At 41.0% G+C, this 15,730-nt stretch overlaps 1 protein-coding gene across 1 annotated transcript; it reads left to right on the forward strand.

Moving 5' to 3' along the window:
- Positions 1-101: 101 nt before the first annotated feature.
- On the forward strand, positions 102-12,686 carry FOXK2 (forkhead box K2; the record flags this gene model as incomplete). The annotated part of the gene is made up of 8 exons (XM_009873131.1): positions 102-296; positions 2,938-3,085; positions 3,470-3,616; positions 6,464-6,657; positions 7,473-7,648; positions 8,659-8,955; positions 9,190-9,399; positions 12,457-12,686. Coding segments are annotated over 8 exons (1,564 nt in total), but the record flags the coding sequence as incomplete, so codon positions are not given.
- Between the last annotated feature and the right edge of the window lie 3,044 nt (positions 12,687-15,730).

Consider the following 15,730-nt stretch of genomic DNA (forward strand, 5'->3'; position numbering starts at 1 on the left):
CCAACCTGAATTGTTCTGTGATTCTGTGATAGATGCGAGTTATGTGGAAGAGCCGACCGTCTGTAAACAAGTGGTTTATGTACTTGTTTTTTATTTTTCAGCTGTACTTTCAGGTTTCCCAGCACAAACATCAAGATAACATTCACAGCTCTGTCCAATGAGAAGAGAGAAAAACAGGAGGCCCCGGAGTCCCCAGTGAAGCCTGTGCAACCTCAGATCTCTCCTTTAACAATAAACATTCCAGACAACATGGCTCACCTGATCAGCCCTCTCCCTTCTCCCACAGGAACTATCAGGTATTTAAACCCTGCAGATTGGATGTAGGGCAACGTACGGTTACAGACTTGACACAACTTTCTCATTCTTCCCAAATGCTTTGCTTCTGTGGTCAAAGCCGAGTTGAATCTCGGCATTGCCTGCCACCGTTCTGCTAGTTAATAAGGCAGTTGCATGAACAGCCTTTAATATTCAAAATTAATGTGTTAAACGTGTAACAGTTTGCTCAGGACTCTTGCGTGCTTGTTGCAACCCTGAAAATCAGAGGAGTTTAAATTACACTGGTTTTAAGCGTTCTGATAGTCACTGTCCCCCTGAAGTTTCTCATCAGATAAAAGCTTTTTGATTATCATTAGTATAGAAAATAGACTGATCTCTCACTCCAGAGCATTTGTTATTAATCAGTCTTTACTGGCAATAAACAGATGTTTTACTTAAAATACAATGTAAGATGTGGCATTTAAAAAACATCTGCAGGAGAGGTTAATCTGTGGGTGGTTTTTTTTAGTTTCTCTGCTGCTTCATTTGGGTAATTGTAGCCATTGTCCAACTTGTTACTTGGGACCAAACCTGTCCTCACAAACCTGTAAAATTAGTTTAGATACAGTGTTGAAAGTTCGTGAGCAAACGTTTCATTTAAAGGCACTGAAAGCTGTGTTCCAAAGTCACTTATGTGCTTTTGGAAGTTTTTTCTTCCCCTCCCACTTCCAGTGTTTTTACTTGAGCTTGTTTTTTAAAATGGTAGATCTTGTTAATAAAATTTGAATGTAAGGATAATTGACTTCTTTCATACTTGCCAAGATCTTGATCTCGATAGTGTAGTGTTTAATGAGATCTATATAAATGGTGGAAGTAGGGAGAAAAGAGAACTAGACTTGACTGTATAACAGGTTTACTTTCTTATTAAAATTCAGGGAAAACATATCTTGCCCAAGAAATGACAGAGCAGCTCATAAATATTTCAGATAATATCACATATATCACCGCAGTCTTTGCCTCACTGTGAATGTTGTAATTCTCTTCAGGCTTTCATGCACCTGTTGAGTGTAGTTTATTACAAAAAAAAAAAAAAAAGACGGCAGTTTTGAGTCTATTTTGAGAGCAAAGCTTGACAGTTTCTCTTCAAATCATCCTGTTTTGTGGAAGACTTGTAAACTTGCTTTGATTATACCATATGTGTCGCTTTGTCAATATATGCTAAAGTGAGCACAGTAGAGGGATGTTGTCAGCTGATATGTGAAAACATAGAACAGCAGTGACCTATATTTAAAAAAAAATACAATTGCACGTTTTGGATCTAATCAAGGATTGTTCCATACAACACGTAAAAAATCCAATCTCCCTTGTATAGTATGCCACTAGTAGCAAATTGTTGGTGGATTTCTCATGATGTGAAACTTGAAGAATATTTATTTTTATATATATTGCTCAATCTACAATGCCTGCCTTGTTTCAGTGCATAAAATGGGAGGCAGCAAAAAACTTGAGAGGCCAGCAGACAAACAGAACTTGACAGATTGTCAAGGGTACATTTGTTAAAGCCTTATTGTATAAATCTAAATAACGTTCTCTCGCTTTATTTTTACTGGGTGTTTTGAGCTTTAGAGTTGAGTTTGGTTAAAGATTGTCTTTGGAGTCAAAGGTGGTTCTGGGTGCACAGCACAGGGCTTTGTCGTTCTGGTTCTTAGTTAACTTTCTGGAATTTCTAAGGACTGTGTTAAAATCAGCTTCGGTATGAATTGCTGAGGAGCGTATGTCCTTACAGAGAACAGCGAAAATTTTTTTGGGGAAAGGTGACAGACATCACCCCCTGACTGTCTCTTTGCTGTTGGCTACATGGAAACTGCAGCAGAAAACTCTTTGTGCGTCTGGTTCCTGTGTACTGTGCGAGGCAGAGGGACAACTGCTAGAAAGATGTTACAGTGGAATTATATACAATTTTATCTTTGGTTTTCTGTGACGGGTAGCAAAAGGTGAGGTATCGGGAGATGCTGCTTTGCTTTGTTTGGTGCCATCTTTGGCTTTGTGACAGTCGGTCTGCTCTGTTGCCCTAATACTGCTTTAAATTAGGTGTGTCGGTGCTGATGCCTCCCATTTATAGATAAGTGTTATGATTTTTCTTCCTGTACGTATGTGCACATACCTGTAAACATTTAAAATAAAGTTGGTTTAAAGAGATTATTTTTTTCCCTCCTTGCTGCTCACTGTATTTTCTTATATGTGCAGAAATACTGCACAGGAGAGATCTTTTCTGAGCAGACTGAATACAAGCATATGGCAGAAATTTCATGCAAGATGTGTTTCTTGATTTAAAGGAGTGTCTTAAAATTTGTGGTTGCTTGTGGTAGCCGAAGTAGACTTTTGTGCTGGCAAATCTTACACAAATGCAGTACAACCCGATAAATGGGTTAATCCTTCTTCCTTTGAGGGGGAATGCCTGAGCTTCATTTGACAGGTTTCTTCCTGCAGTGATTTTAATTCCATGGATGAGGTAGAAAGGCTTGGAAGATGGGGTTTATAACGGAAACACTGACAGCCCCTTAGCTGGAGTCTAGAAGCTCCGGTTAGTGGGCTTGTCTGCACTAAGAGCTTTTTGATTAGACATAATGTGGTGATATACTGTATAACAAAATAGTAGGATCTTCTTTTTATGCTCTACAGTGCTGCGAATTCCTGCCCATCTAGCCCCCGCGGTGCAGGCTCTTCAGGGTACAAGATGAGTCGGGTAATACCGTCTGACCTACATTTAATGGCTGACAATTCGCAGTCAGAAAATGACAAGGAAGCATCGGGTGGAGATAGCCCAAAGGTAAACGTTGTTTGAAATCGATGCCAGAAATCGGGTCTTAAGTGAATACACTAAGTCACTTTCACATTTCAAACTTGAAAAAACAGTTTGTAGGTTTTTGTGGTTAGATGTGATTTATTTTTCGATTTATTTGCCTCTTCCCTGAACTGTATTTTCTGTTACACATCTGTTTGTAGGCTCTTGTAATTTTTTTTTATTGTTGAACATTTCTCCAAATTTTTGATGATATCTTAAAATCTACTAAAATGTGTCTTTTCTGCCTGAAGACTTTGGTCATCTGAAAGTGCCTTAAATCAAGTCAGTTGTGTTTTGTAGCTTTTGATTCAGAAAGGGGCGTGTGTATTTTTTGAGTTTATTGATGTAGACTTTCTTTTTGTTGTACAGGATGACTCTAAGCCACCTTACTCCTATGCACAGTTAATAGTACAAGCAATTACAATGGCACCTGATAAGCAGCTTACACTAAATGGAATTTATACGCACATAACTAAAAATTATCCATACTACAGGACTGCAGACAAGGGCTGGCAGGTAAATATGATTTCTGGAATGTTTTTTTTCAGTTGTGAGTAATGCTGCAAGCTGTAAGGGGTTGTAAGAAGTCAGCTGATGAGCCTAACATCCCGTGTCAAATGCATATGTTTATCTTTTTCCTGATTGTAAGTTCTCCAAAGTAGGCAATTTACATTATTCCGCATTTGAAACATGACTGTATTCACAGCCTCTCCGAAGGGATGCATACAGGCTAGTGGGGAAGAAAAGTACAGTTGGCACTGTGGATTTAAATACACATATGCTATCTAGGAATGTAGTTGTGTCCTGTAGTTTATAACTGTGTAAACATCCATATTGTTAAGATAAAATAAAGATACTAAATGTTACAAGTTCAGGTTTATTTCAAAATAGTGATTTTGCCCAGGCAGTACAGAGAAGGAAGGAGCGTGTTACCTTGTGCTGTTAACGTGCCCTTTTTCATTTGGGAACTTAATCGTTTCTGTACCGAGTTAGACCAACCCCTTCAGTTCTGCAGAATGATTTTCTGCTTTCTTTTCATTTTTGAAGAAACCGACCTCAGCGCTTGCCAGGATGACTAACTGAGTATGAATCAGTCTGGCACAGGCTTTCCAGATACACACAAAGGTTCGGTGCCTTGCTGCTGTTTTTAGTTTCGGCAAAGGACAGGAGAGCACAGTTAGCGGGACGGGCCGGTTTGCCTGTGGAACGTTCAGACTGCGCTCTCGGTCGGGGGTATCAGTTTCGCTGTGGTGCTGCTCAGTACAGCCGTGACCTGCAGGAAAGGCATGCTCTGCAGTTATTTTCAGGGAAGGAAAATTTGGAGAGGGGAGGGGAAAAGTGAGGAAGTGTTAATAGTTGCTGGACAAGTTAAAAGACTAAAGAATACACGCCTTGTCAGTGGAGGAATAGAGTTTGAAATGCTAATCACGTATTTATTTGTCATGGGGCCTATATGAAGGTTGAATCACTCCTTAGAAGAATCCCAAGGTTAGAGGGGCAGGTAACTGTGCCCAGTGTTTTGCTAATGGTTTGTCTAGCGAAGGACTGAGCTGTGGTTGTGGCTGGGAAGTCTCTTTTGTTTCCCTTTCACACATAAGCCATGCAGAATCCTGGCTTCAGTCATACTAACAGATCTGTTTTAGCAACAAGATCCTGCTTATAAAACGTTGGGGTGCTTTTCGCTTCCTCTTTGGAAATACCTCGAGTATCCATGTGTGTGATGCCTCTCTGCGTAAGCATCTGAAACCAAGCATGCACATCCAGTGTGGTGCATGGTTAAAGAATTCTGCCTTAGAACAGGATATGTATTTAGATGTATAATGCTTCACAAAACCAAAGTGATAGACGCAGCAGACATAGTATGTCCTGGAATAATTAGTTAGCACCTCTTCATTAAAACAGTTGGAAAAAACTGCAAATCAGATGCTGGTCAGTCACTAGTGGTAGAAAGCCCGGCTGTAACGCCGACAGTTGTGCCCGTGCGAAGGGCTCTGCGAGCTTTTGTCTGCCAGGTGTTAGGTTACAGTCAGGCTGACTTGTATGATAGCCTCAAATATTGTTTAAAACATCTCTATATGCCCATGTTATTGGAAACATAAAGCACATACATGTGTATAATATGCAAATCCTATACCTTAATAAATAGTATTGAGGTATTTATATCCTTTGTTATATAAAGGTCTTATTTTGTTGAGCACTTGAAGACTCCTCTTCGTGAACTTATTTTTGCAGGTACTTTTGGATCTATTCTTTTATTCTAGCATATGGAGAAATAAATACAATTTATAAACACGTTCTTGGCTTTCTAGTTCTGTTTCAATTTTTGGCAGGGAAAACCGTTTCTGATTTCATCAGTTTGCATTTAAGAAACCATACATGGTTATCGTTGCTTTAGGTTTTCCAGTCTTGCCACCAGGGTCATGAACTCCAGATGTTTGAGCAAGATTTGCATTTGATTTTGTGAATTTTTAAGAGCTTTTGGTAACATAAAGCTTTTTCTCTGTTTTCCCCTTGTTCCCCCGCAAATATTTTACTATGTATGCTTATCACAATTTTCTCATTCAGTGATAATAGAGAGATTCTGGGTTTATCTATCTTAAAATTAAAATAAAAAAAAACCCCATATGCAAAGCCAGGCATAGATACAGCCACTGCAAGGTGTTAGCGGTTTTCGACTTCTCTCTCATCAAAGAATTGTGTGTTACAGCAAAGTGAGGATAAAGTAACGTGTAAACTAGAGTGCAGTAACGAAGATCTCGCTGAAGAGCTGGTTTAGGACCCACTGCCATTTGTTGTTTTTCTAGACACGCTTGGCTCCTTTGTTGAGACAGACTGGGCTGTGGGTGCACTCCCAACAAATACATAACAGCATTTGAGACCTGTGTAATTTAACCTTTTCTTTCTGGCTTGTGGAACAGTAACAAGATCATCGTACAAGATCAGAATCAGTATATGCTGTATTTTACTGGCCCTCCTAGAATAATCTCACATTTTCTTAGACACCTGGGGAAGGGTGGTGTATGAAGAATGATTTATTTTATTATTTTTTACGCTGCATTATGCACAAGTATTTGTAGTGTTCTAACAGTTTGTTGCAATCACCATGTTTCTCATTAGAGAATTAAATGGGATTCCTGTTATTGCCGCATTAGCGTACTGGGTTTTTAATTGTTGGGAAAGATTTGAAAAATGGGAGAGTCCTTTCAGGTTTATGGCACTGCTTTCGCAGTGCTCTTGAGTTCTGTTGAATTAAGGATTTAAAGAGCTGAACCCTGAGTCTCCTAGAGTACAAACTGCTGCAGTAGGCCACATTCTGACTTGGAAAAGTTATATGAATTCTACATATTTTTTTATGTTCCATAGAATTCAATACGTCACAATCTCTCTCTGAATCGTTATTTCATCAAAGTACCACGTTCCCAGGAAGAACCAGGCAAAGGCTCATTCTGGAGGATAGACCCTGCCTCTGAAAGCAAATTAATAGAGCAGGCTTTTAGGAAAAGGCGGCCTAGGGGAGTACCTTGCTTTAGAACCCCTCTGGGACCACTCTCTTCTAGGTAAGGAAAAACAGATGAACAAAAAGACTATGGCTGTTGTTTAATCTTCAGGCTGATACAGACTTGGTAGTTTGGGATACAGTCACAAGTTCAGTAATTTAATTTCATCCAGATTCAGTATTTGAATTCTGTGTGATTTACCAGGAGGCTGCCCCATACACTAGGCTTGTTTCTATTGCTTGTTTTTAGCATTAAAGAACTGACTCAGTTTGCGTAACTGACTGTCATATTGTTAATGTAAGCAAGCCTTGCTGTACCTTTGTTTGGGTTTTTTTACAGAATTCTAATTTCAAACTGCCATCTTCTGCATTTTAAAGCTGCAAAGAAAATTATCAAATGCCAGCTACCATTTTATTGAACTTGAGGTGACAGTTACATGTGTAGTTTGCTGATGTTCAAGTAGAATTCATGACGGGGATGTACGTGGGTTTAAATTATTCCTTTTGTAAAGTTATGACCTTTCTGCTGGTGCAGATCTTTTATTACCTGCCCTGTACGTAGACTGAGATTTGCTCATCATTCCACCAGAAGAAACGTTCATGTTTCACGGATTGTTTAGACTCTCCCTAAGAAGGCGTCCAGCCACCGCTTCTCCATTAACCGTACCTGAAATTTGCTTTTAAATTCTGTCCCTGTTGAACAGAAGCTTTTTAAAAGATCATCCAGAACTGCTTTGGGTTGTAACTGTACTTGGCAGAAGGCAGAGGTGCCCTCCTCTGGGCACTGTGTGTTACGGTCGCTTTAGAGGAAGGTCACTGTCTTTCACAGTTCAGAAGTTAAAACACATCAGATGCTGCTTTCATTTTTGAATACAGAAGTGCCCCAGCTTCTCCTAATCACTCTGGAGTGTTGTCTGCGCACTCCAGTGGAGTCCAGACCCCCGAGAGTCTGTCCCGGGAAGGATCTCCAGTCCCAATGGAGCCTGAGCCTAGTGCTATCCAGCCAAAACTAGCGGTAATACAAGAAGCGCGATTTGCACAGAGTGCCCCAGGTGAGGAATCCTGAAATAAGTGTCTGGGGGTTGGCGCTGGGAGAGGGCTGATAGATAGACGTTACCGAGGCTTCACATGCACACCAACAAAATGGGAAATACTGAACCTCCTAACGCTTCGAGCGAATCTTTAATAGACGTGCCAGGGAAATGCGGTTTGTGTCCATACGGACTGTTACCCGTGTGCTGTCCCAGCACCCTCGATCACTTGATTACTAAGCAGAGACTGTGCTGCTGTCCTGCACGGACTGTACCGTCTTGTAACAGTTGTCACATCCTTTTGAAATGTATTCCTTCTGGTTAAGAAAAACAAAAACAAACCAGAAAGTTTAGGTGACATGGGTTACAGAACTAAGCAAACGTCTGGCACGCATCTGTATCATGTCATCCTTTCAAAGGTGGAGATAAAAAGAATTGAAATGAAAGTGAAAGAATAAATTTCCATGATAACAAATTTCCTGTTTAAAAAAAAACCAGTAAGAAAGAGTTTAAGGCATGATGGGATAAGGATGTATTTAATTACCTACGTCGGTACACTTCCCATCCATTTTGTTGGTGAGACTGGTACTGCCCGAGTGCCACTGGCTGTTCTGTGACGAAAGGAAAAGTGCTTCTCAGCAGAGACACCAGGCTTCGCCCAGCCTGGCAATCTGAGGGCTTTGCCGCTGCAGACACACTGCACACACCACCTGAAGCACGTGTGTGTTTCCATCTGTGGAGAGGAGTTTCACTAAATGAGTGTTAAACACAGCTTTGTGGCACAGCTGCTTTTGGGGAGCAATGGGGGGACGTTTGCCCGAACAGTGTGTGAGTCTTACTGAGCTAATCCAGCACCTACCTTGAATGTGTTACTGGACTCGCCAGGTGTCATACTCTTCATTTTGGGTCATTCAGGTAGTAGTGAAGGAGGTTGTTAATCCTCTGGGGCTTTAGTGTTAAGTTTAAAAGAATGACCAGCTTAAAAGAGATAATTTAAATTGTCAACCTGACTTTTCTCTCTTTCTCGGTAGGATCACCTCTCTCTAGCCAACCAGTTTTGATTACTGTACAACGGCAGCTACCACAAACTATCAAACCCGTCACCTACACTGTGGCAACTCCTGTGACAACATCGACATCCCAGCAGCCTGTAGTTCAGACAGTTCATGTTGTCCACCAGATACCAGCCGTGTCTGTCACAAACGTGACTGGATTAGCACCAGCAAACACTTACACTGTAGCTGGCCAGGCAGTAGTGACGCAAGCTGCAATGGTAACCCAGCCTAAGGTAGAACCTCAAGAGAATGGAGACCACAAGGAAGTAAAAGGTGAGAACCTGTGAGGTTAGTTGTTTTGCCGGCCCTTTGTACAGGAGAATTGGTATTTGATGCTTAGTTCCAGATGAATGCTTGAAACGTTTGGCTGAAACTGAAGATACCGCTTCATCGTTTCTCTGATATGTTGGAGCTAGTAATAAAACTGTATAATTTTTCACTCGGTGAAAACAAATGGTTCTTCAACGCTTTCTTGTTTTTAACAATGTTTTATCTTCTGTTTTTCAGTTAAAGTGGAGCCTATACCTGCTATTAGTCATGCTACAATAGGAGCTGCTAGTCGTATCATTCAGACATCTCAGACCACACCCTTACAGACAGTTACTATAGTGCAACAGGCACCTCTAGGTCAACACCAGCTACCGATAAAAACTGTAACGCAGAACGGAACGCACATAGTACCTATCACCACTGCGATACAAGGCCAGGGCAATGCTGGTACGTATTGGGTCAGGATGTTGGGTTACTTTGAACATGGTAAAACCTCAACATGACCGGTCCTGAATCTTTGATTTCTGTTCTCATGTTTTCCGTAGTTATACAGAAGTTCTAAAAAAAATTTTAGATTAGAGCCCTGTAAGTGATAGTCCCTCCGTGTTGGTAAGAACCAGTGTTTCTTCTCTTTGATGATTACCTGAACAGCTATTTATTCTCTTTGTGGTCATTATAGGGATGTACTTAGTGGTGACAGCCTGACCTCCCTCCTCATTAAACCCAGGATATAAACAAGTTTTCAAAGAAGTTCCCGTAAAACAGTGCCATTAAAATGGTAACTGCTCTCCAGATGATTTGTCAAGAACCAACCAACAGGAAAACAAGACAGAACTTACTTGTGGGTTGGCTTTTTGAACTGTTACTTTTTACTCTGTTTTTATTGAACCTGTACTAAAAATGACAAAAATTCTGTAAGATTTTGAGATTCTTCTTGTCTGATTACTGTCTTTCCCGTCTCGGACTCAACAGTCTGAGTACGTAGTGACACTTTTTAATAATTTTCGTATTATCGTGCTTGTTCACAGAACATTCAGGTTTGGTTTTGCAGTTCCATACCGCTTTTTCTATTAGTTTCACTTTGAGATGTTATCTGATACCAAAGGAGCTTTTTTGCCATAAAATATGTTTACAGAAATAGTTTTAGGCTGTCTTACATAAATTTATTACCTGTATTTCTGCTCTGAAGTCTTTCTAATGGAGTGAGGTATCTGCTTTGTTTCCTTTTTACTCTTCTTCCACCACTGACATTTATGGGTCAGTGTTCTATCTGCTTCTACTTCATTTCCAGTTTAAGTAAAGCAAGCACAGTCACTGTCAGACTTAATGTGCACTTTTTTGGTCAGACTTGAGCCAAGAGTCACACGAAATATACTGAAAAGCTGTTTTCAGAATTAAGAAATACTTCTTTTTGTCCTTTTCCTGGACCCCGAAAACTCAGCTGATTTCAGCATATGTTCCCAGGTAGGGCAGCCTGATGGCCACTGGGTGCGTTTAGGAGACGTGGCTCAGCGTAGGAGGAGCACTGTGGTGCTTCTCACTCTTGCACTGTGTGAGGCAGGGCTGTGCTTGCAGTGATGGGAGTTTTCACTGTGAGATTCCTGGGCTTAAATACTTCACGAGATATGTGCACGTTTTGAACAGCAAGCGACATGTACTCCAGGTCCTGGCCTCCCTGTCACAGCAACTCCGACTAGACTAGCGAGAAATGAGGTAATTCTCAGGCAAAGCATCTAAAGGGGGAAACTAGGCCTACAGAAACATGGATTTGTTTGTATGTGTGTACAGATATGTCTGTGTTCACATGCACACGTCTGTATTTACACACACATTTGTATGTGTATGCGTATGTGTTTATCTAAGAATTAAGAAATCCAGAGCAACTACTGCGTGAACATTTTGTATTTGTAGTAAGAAGGTGCTTTTGCATCTTACTCCCAGCAAAACAGTTTGGGAGTGCTTTATACTACCTGTCAGTATGAATGAAGCCGTGAAGTCCGAAATAAATTCAGGCCTCCGATGGCAGAATGAAACTATGGAACTATGTGTTCATTATTTTGACTTTCAGAGGAGATTTCAAACGTTGTTCTTTTGCCTGTTTCTTAATTCCACGTATCAGTTGTGGCTGCAGCCAGCAAGTCTCTCTTCTGCTGAGCAGACCCTGGACCGAATGATGCTGTGTAATAGTCTTAATGCTTGTTTGAAGATGAGGGGTACACTTCTTGGTTTCATTTAAGCAACAATAAATTTTTAGTAAGGCATTTGACTCAGAAGTAACTCTCTATATCGGGAAATTGTACAAGGAATAGCTTTTCAGGTAGAAGCTGAATGACTATTGAGATAGAAGAACAAATTATTTTACAGTTGCAGCAAAGCTTTTTGCATCAGGGAAGTATTATCTGAGATATTTATTCTGTGAGTAAATACTAAGTACAAAAGAGTTTGGTTCCATGCAGAGGCAATATTCCAGGTGTTCGTCGGGGTAGGTTACTAAGAACAAAGAGGACGAGTTTGGCAAATAAGAACCCGAACGGACTTTGTGTTGAAGGCTCACCAGCAGGGAAAGCTGTAATGACATCCGCACAGTGATGGTGCTGAAGGAAGGGAGCTTGTCTGTAAGAAAGCAAGTGGTTTCACAATGTTTAGATATATTTTCAAGAACTGCAATGAACAAGTAAATATATAATAGTATTTTGTATTATTTGCAATGACGTTTGAATAGTTGGTTTAACAGAGTCAGGGTCAGTATTGACAAACAGGCTGGTAACAACAAGTGTAGAGAAAGAACCTTTGTACGTCTCAGAAGGCTTAAAGGACGGTACTTGGCCATTGATGGTGACTTGCGCTGTCTCTTCTGCGGAATGAGAGAGACTGAAATATTGTGTAGGATGTTTGCACTATATACATTTCTGTTGGTCTGATTCACTTGTGTGCTTGAGTCTAACCAGATGAGTAATCTCTTAGCACTGCTACTTGTTAAAGCACTGCCTTTCCCCTGTGTAAATGCCTCATTGTCTGGCAGAGAGCAGTTGCTACTTGAGCCATGTGCATTTTAAAGCTTTCTGAAATAACTGGTGAATAGGACGTGGTGGTGCTCTCCTTCCAGGCCAAGCAGTGCCTTCTGCAGTGATCTGCAGGCATGGCCAGAACCTTCCGAAAAGGGCATTTTGAATTCGCCTCCCAGTTATGTCACAAATTACGATGTCGATTGACTTTCAGTCACTTAGTCCTTCGTGGTCTTGCGCTCCCCGTTGACAAAACGGAGACACTTCCCCGTTCTCCTGCCTGTGTCCTAATCTGCACGAACGTTGAGTGATTTGTGAGAAAATCCTTCAGGTTTCTACAAAGATTAAACAATTGGACCTGAATCTTAACTGGGATTGCTGATGAGCCACATAGTACCAGTAAAGGAATTCGTCACGTTACTGAAACTGCGAGTTTGCTTTCAGTATCATCTGTTTTGACAAGGAGTAGGGTGCTGAAGTTTTTATTATCTTTTCACAGCTGCTGCAAGTCCTTTGCATATGTTAGCAACCCATGCCTCCGCGTCAGCATCTCTTCCAACGAAGCGCCAGAACGGAGACCAGTCGGAACAGCAGGAACTCAAACGTATCAAAACAGAAGATGGAGAGAGCATAGTCATAGCTGTTAACGTGGACACCCCGTCTGTGGCAGTGAGTGATAAAGGCAGCCAGAACTAGAAACTTAGGGGAGTTTTCTTTTTTTTTTCTTTTTTTTTTTTTGTAAAAAAAAAAAACAAACTAACTCCACGGTGCCAAAAGGAGACACTTCGATATAACACCTAAAATGTTGGAACATGTTCTCACGCAGTGGGGAAAGGGGCCCTGTGATCAGACTTTCAACCTTCAGCACTGAAAAAAACCCAACACAGGTGGCCTTAAAACTCGGTAATTTAAAGTCAAACTGCAAACCATCTTGTTCCAGAGGCTGTGACCCCCGCTCCTCCCTGCCCCCTACCGAACTGTGTGCACTGAGGAATACAGTGTTGGGGAGGGCTGCAGCTTTAAAAAAATCTTTATCAGATTATTTTAAGGACTGAGTATCTCAGTGTAACGGCAGCATGATAAGCGCTTAGTGTGAACTGGTTTCAGACGATTGTATATTCCTTAAAGGGAACAGAGGCAAGGAGCCATTTCCTCCATCTTGGCAGCTAGCCTTTCGTAACGACCTACCCGATGCAGTTGTTGGTAGATATGCAGTATTTTGTTGTTCACATGTGGAATTAGAAATTTTTGAGGTGTATTTTCATTTCTTTGCAAAACAATGGGGTCTTTGACATTTCAAATCACTCCATTTCTACTCCGGAAACTTTGGAATCACACAATACTTTTCATGTGAAATTTTGTTTGGTAAAAAACTGAATGTAGGGTTTTTTTAACCAACGGAATGATTTACTTTTGTCTGTCCTGTTAAAGTTCCGATAAAGCTACTTTATTACATCTGCAAATTTTCATATTTTAGCAGTTGCCTGAGAAATTTAATCAGATTTTATTACCATGTGTAGTGATCAAATGCTTCTTTGGGCTTGCATGTAACTGATTAGAAATTACAATGTAAATGAGCCGTTAACTGACGTAAAGAACTGCTATGAATTTGACCAGAGCTGCACTTACCTGTTTCTCTTTCTGCTACCTTTTGCTGTTTGTTACTTTGTGTTGACTTTGACTGTCCCTGGCATATTTTTCCAGTCTAAAGTAAAACAAGAGTCTCGCTTAATATTGTGTATGTTTAAGATAACAGACTGTTCTTCATTTAGAAAGATGAAATTCTTTATCACGAGTCCTTTTAAAAAGAGTAAAATTATCTTGTCAGAGGTATATTCGATATTTTTAAGCTTAAGCACCCATCGGTAGAAATGAATCCGACCAGTTTCTCCGTAACACTTTTGATGTCATACACTGACCTTTTGGGGTCTCCAGTCAGAGTAGCTGTTGTGCTTTTCTAACAGTGGCTACCATATTATTATAATAATATTTTTTTTTAAGTGTGTGTTCTGCAGTTGAACATTTTAAAATGTATTGGTAATTTCTCACTTTTAATTGTGGTAATAGATTCCACTTTACATTTCAAGATTAAATTTAAACGTGAGGCTGCTGTTCAGTCTTTAATTCACATAACGTCTTATTTCCTCATGCGGTAAGGTGAGTGAGAGCTAGATAGTTGGCTTAATTTGAATCTGATTTTTGTCATTTTCTGTAACAATGATGCATTATTTATATTTCCTTTCTCTCTACGAAAGGAAAAACTGTATTTTCATGATGGACTGAACAGTTTGGAGTGGTTTATTTAGGCAGCTTTTGGGAACTATTTACCTAAAGACCAAATATGAGAAATCTGTATAAGTTTTGTGTTCATCCACAAAATGGAACTGTTACGATGTCTCTGCAGATAATACATATTAAAAAACTATTAAAAAAAAAAACTCTACACAAGCTGAATTTATAACAGGCATTTAAAAAAAAAGCATAACCTGAAAAGAAACGTTTCTGTAAAATTGCAACATTTTCTTTAGAGGTTTTAAAAATAAAAAAAGTAAAGTTTTAACATACTTTTTTTAAGAAGAAAAATCCAGTACTAGTAATTTAATTTGGTGTTGATTGAATTGACTAGAATGTGGTTTATTTTCAGAAGTGAGAATCTGTTCACAACTAGGGCTAGGTGAATAATAGTGTATAAGATTTTTTAAATAAAATTAAATTTTATTCAGCAAATTAACTAAGTTGAAATTACTCAACAAGTGTGCTTGAAATATCTGTGTACGTTTTGGGGTGATGAAATCCTGTTTCTGTTGGCGGGAGCAAAGAAGCTGAGGTGAACCCTTCCTGGCTGGGGTGTCCTGCCGGGCAGCGAGGGGACACGAGGACGTGGTGGGGGTCCTGGCTCCGTATCGTGGCGGTGGTTTTCGCCTTCTGGTGCCTGCAGGATTTGGCATAAGAACGTGCCGCCGTTCAGGTGGAGAAACCCTTGGAAAAAGCTGCGTGGTGTGAGAGAACTGCTCACGGTGTTCCCTGAACGGAACATGCGCTTGTCCGTGCTGGTGGTGATGCTGAAGAACGTTCCCACAGGATCATGTCCGATGCTTTTGGCTCTTGCAGACATCGCTGTGGGACGTGTCAGGCCTTAAACCGAGTTGCTGGGTTGCTGAAACAAAACTGTTCCCCAGTTCGTGTGTTTGTGCCTCCCGCCGTTAATCCAGGAATGGTTGCAGCGTAACAGCGAGGGCTGAACGAGGCTCCTGTGCTGCTGCGGTGATGCTCGTGACCTTTCTTAAATCGGTCCCTGGACTCCCACAGTCAATGTGATCTTCCTTTTGCACACGGAAAATTTCACCAGGTGATTCCCATACACGGGGATTTGACCTCTCTTTAGGAGCTGCTGTGCCTGTTTCAGTTACCTTTTGTGTTTTGGGATGCCTGGCTTTATTCCCTTTTGTGCTCCCTCTAGGCTGCCTGTTTGGTGTTCTTTCTCTTAAGAATCGGCTTTGGGGTAATCTTTTGAATGACTTTGAAAAAGACTCAGAATTCTAACGCACGGGTGACCTAAGCGTGCGTTTGCTTCTCGTGATGGAAGTGTTCCTGTCCTCTGCCAGCACGTTCTGTCCCTGCAGGAGCTCCCTGGTGCTAGGCCAGCCCCGGGTTGGACGTAGCTGTGTGGGGCAGCAGCCCCAGGCCTTGGCGGGTTTGGGGAGGTGGCAGCGCGGTCTCCTGGGCAGCGGGAGGCTCCTGCCCCTGGACACGACGGCTCTGCTGCTGCGCTG

Source organism: Apaloderma vittatum, unplaced genomic scaffold (assembly GCF_000703405.1).
Source record: "Apaloderma vittatum isolate BGI_N311 unplaced genomic scaffold, ASM70340v1 scaffold24587, whole genome shotgun sequence".
Taxonomy (NCBI): Eukaryota; Metazoa; Chordata; class Aves; order Trogoniformes; family Trogonidae; genus Apaloderma; species Apaloderma vittatum.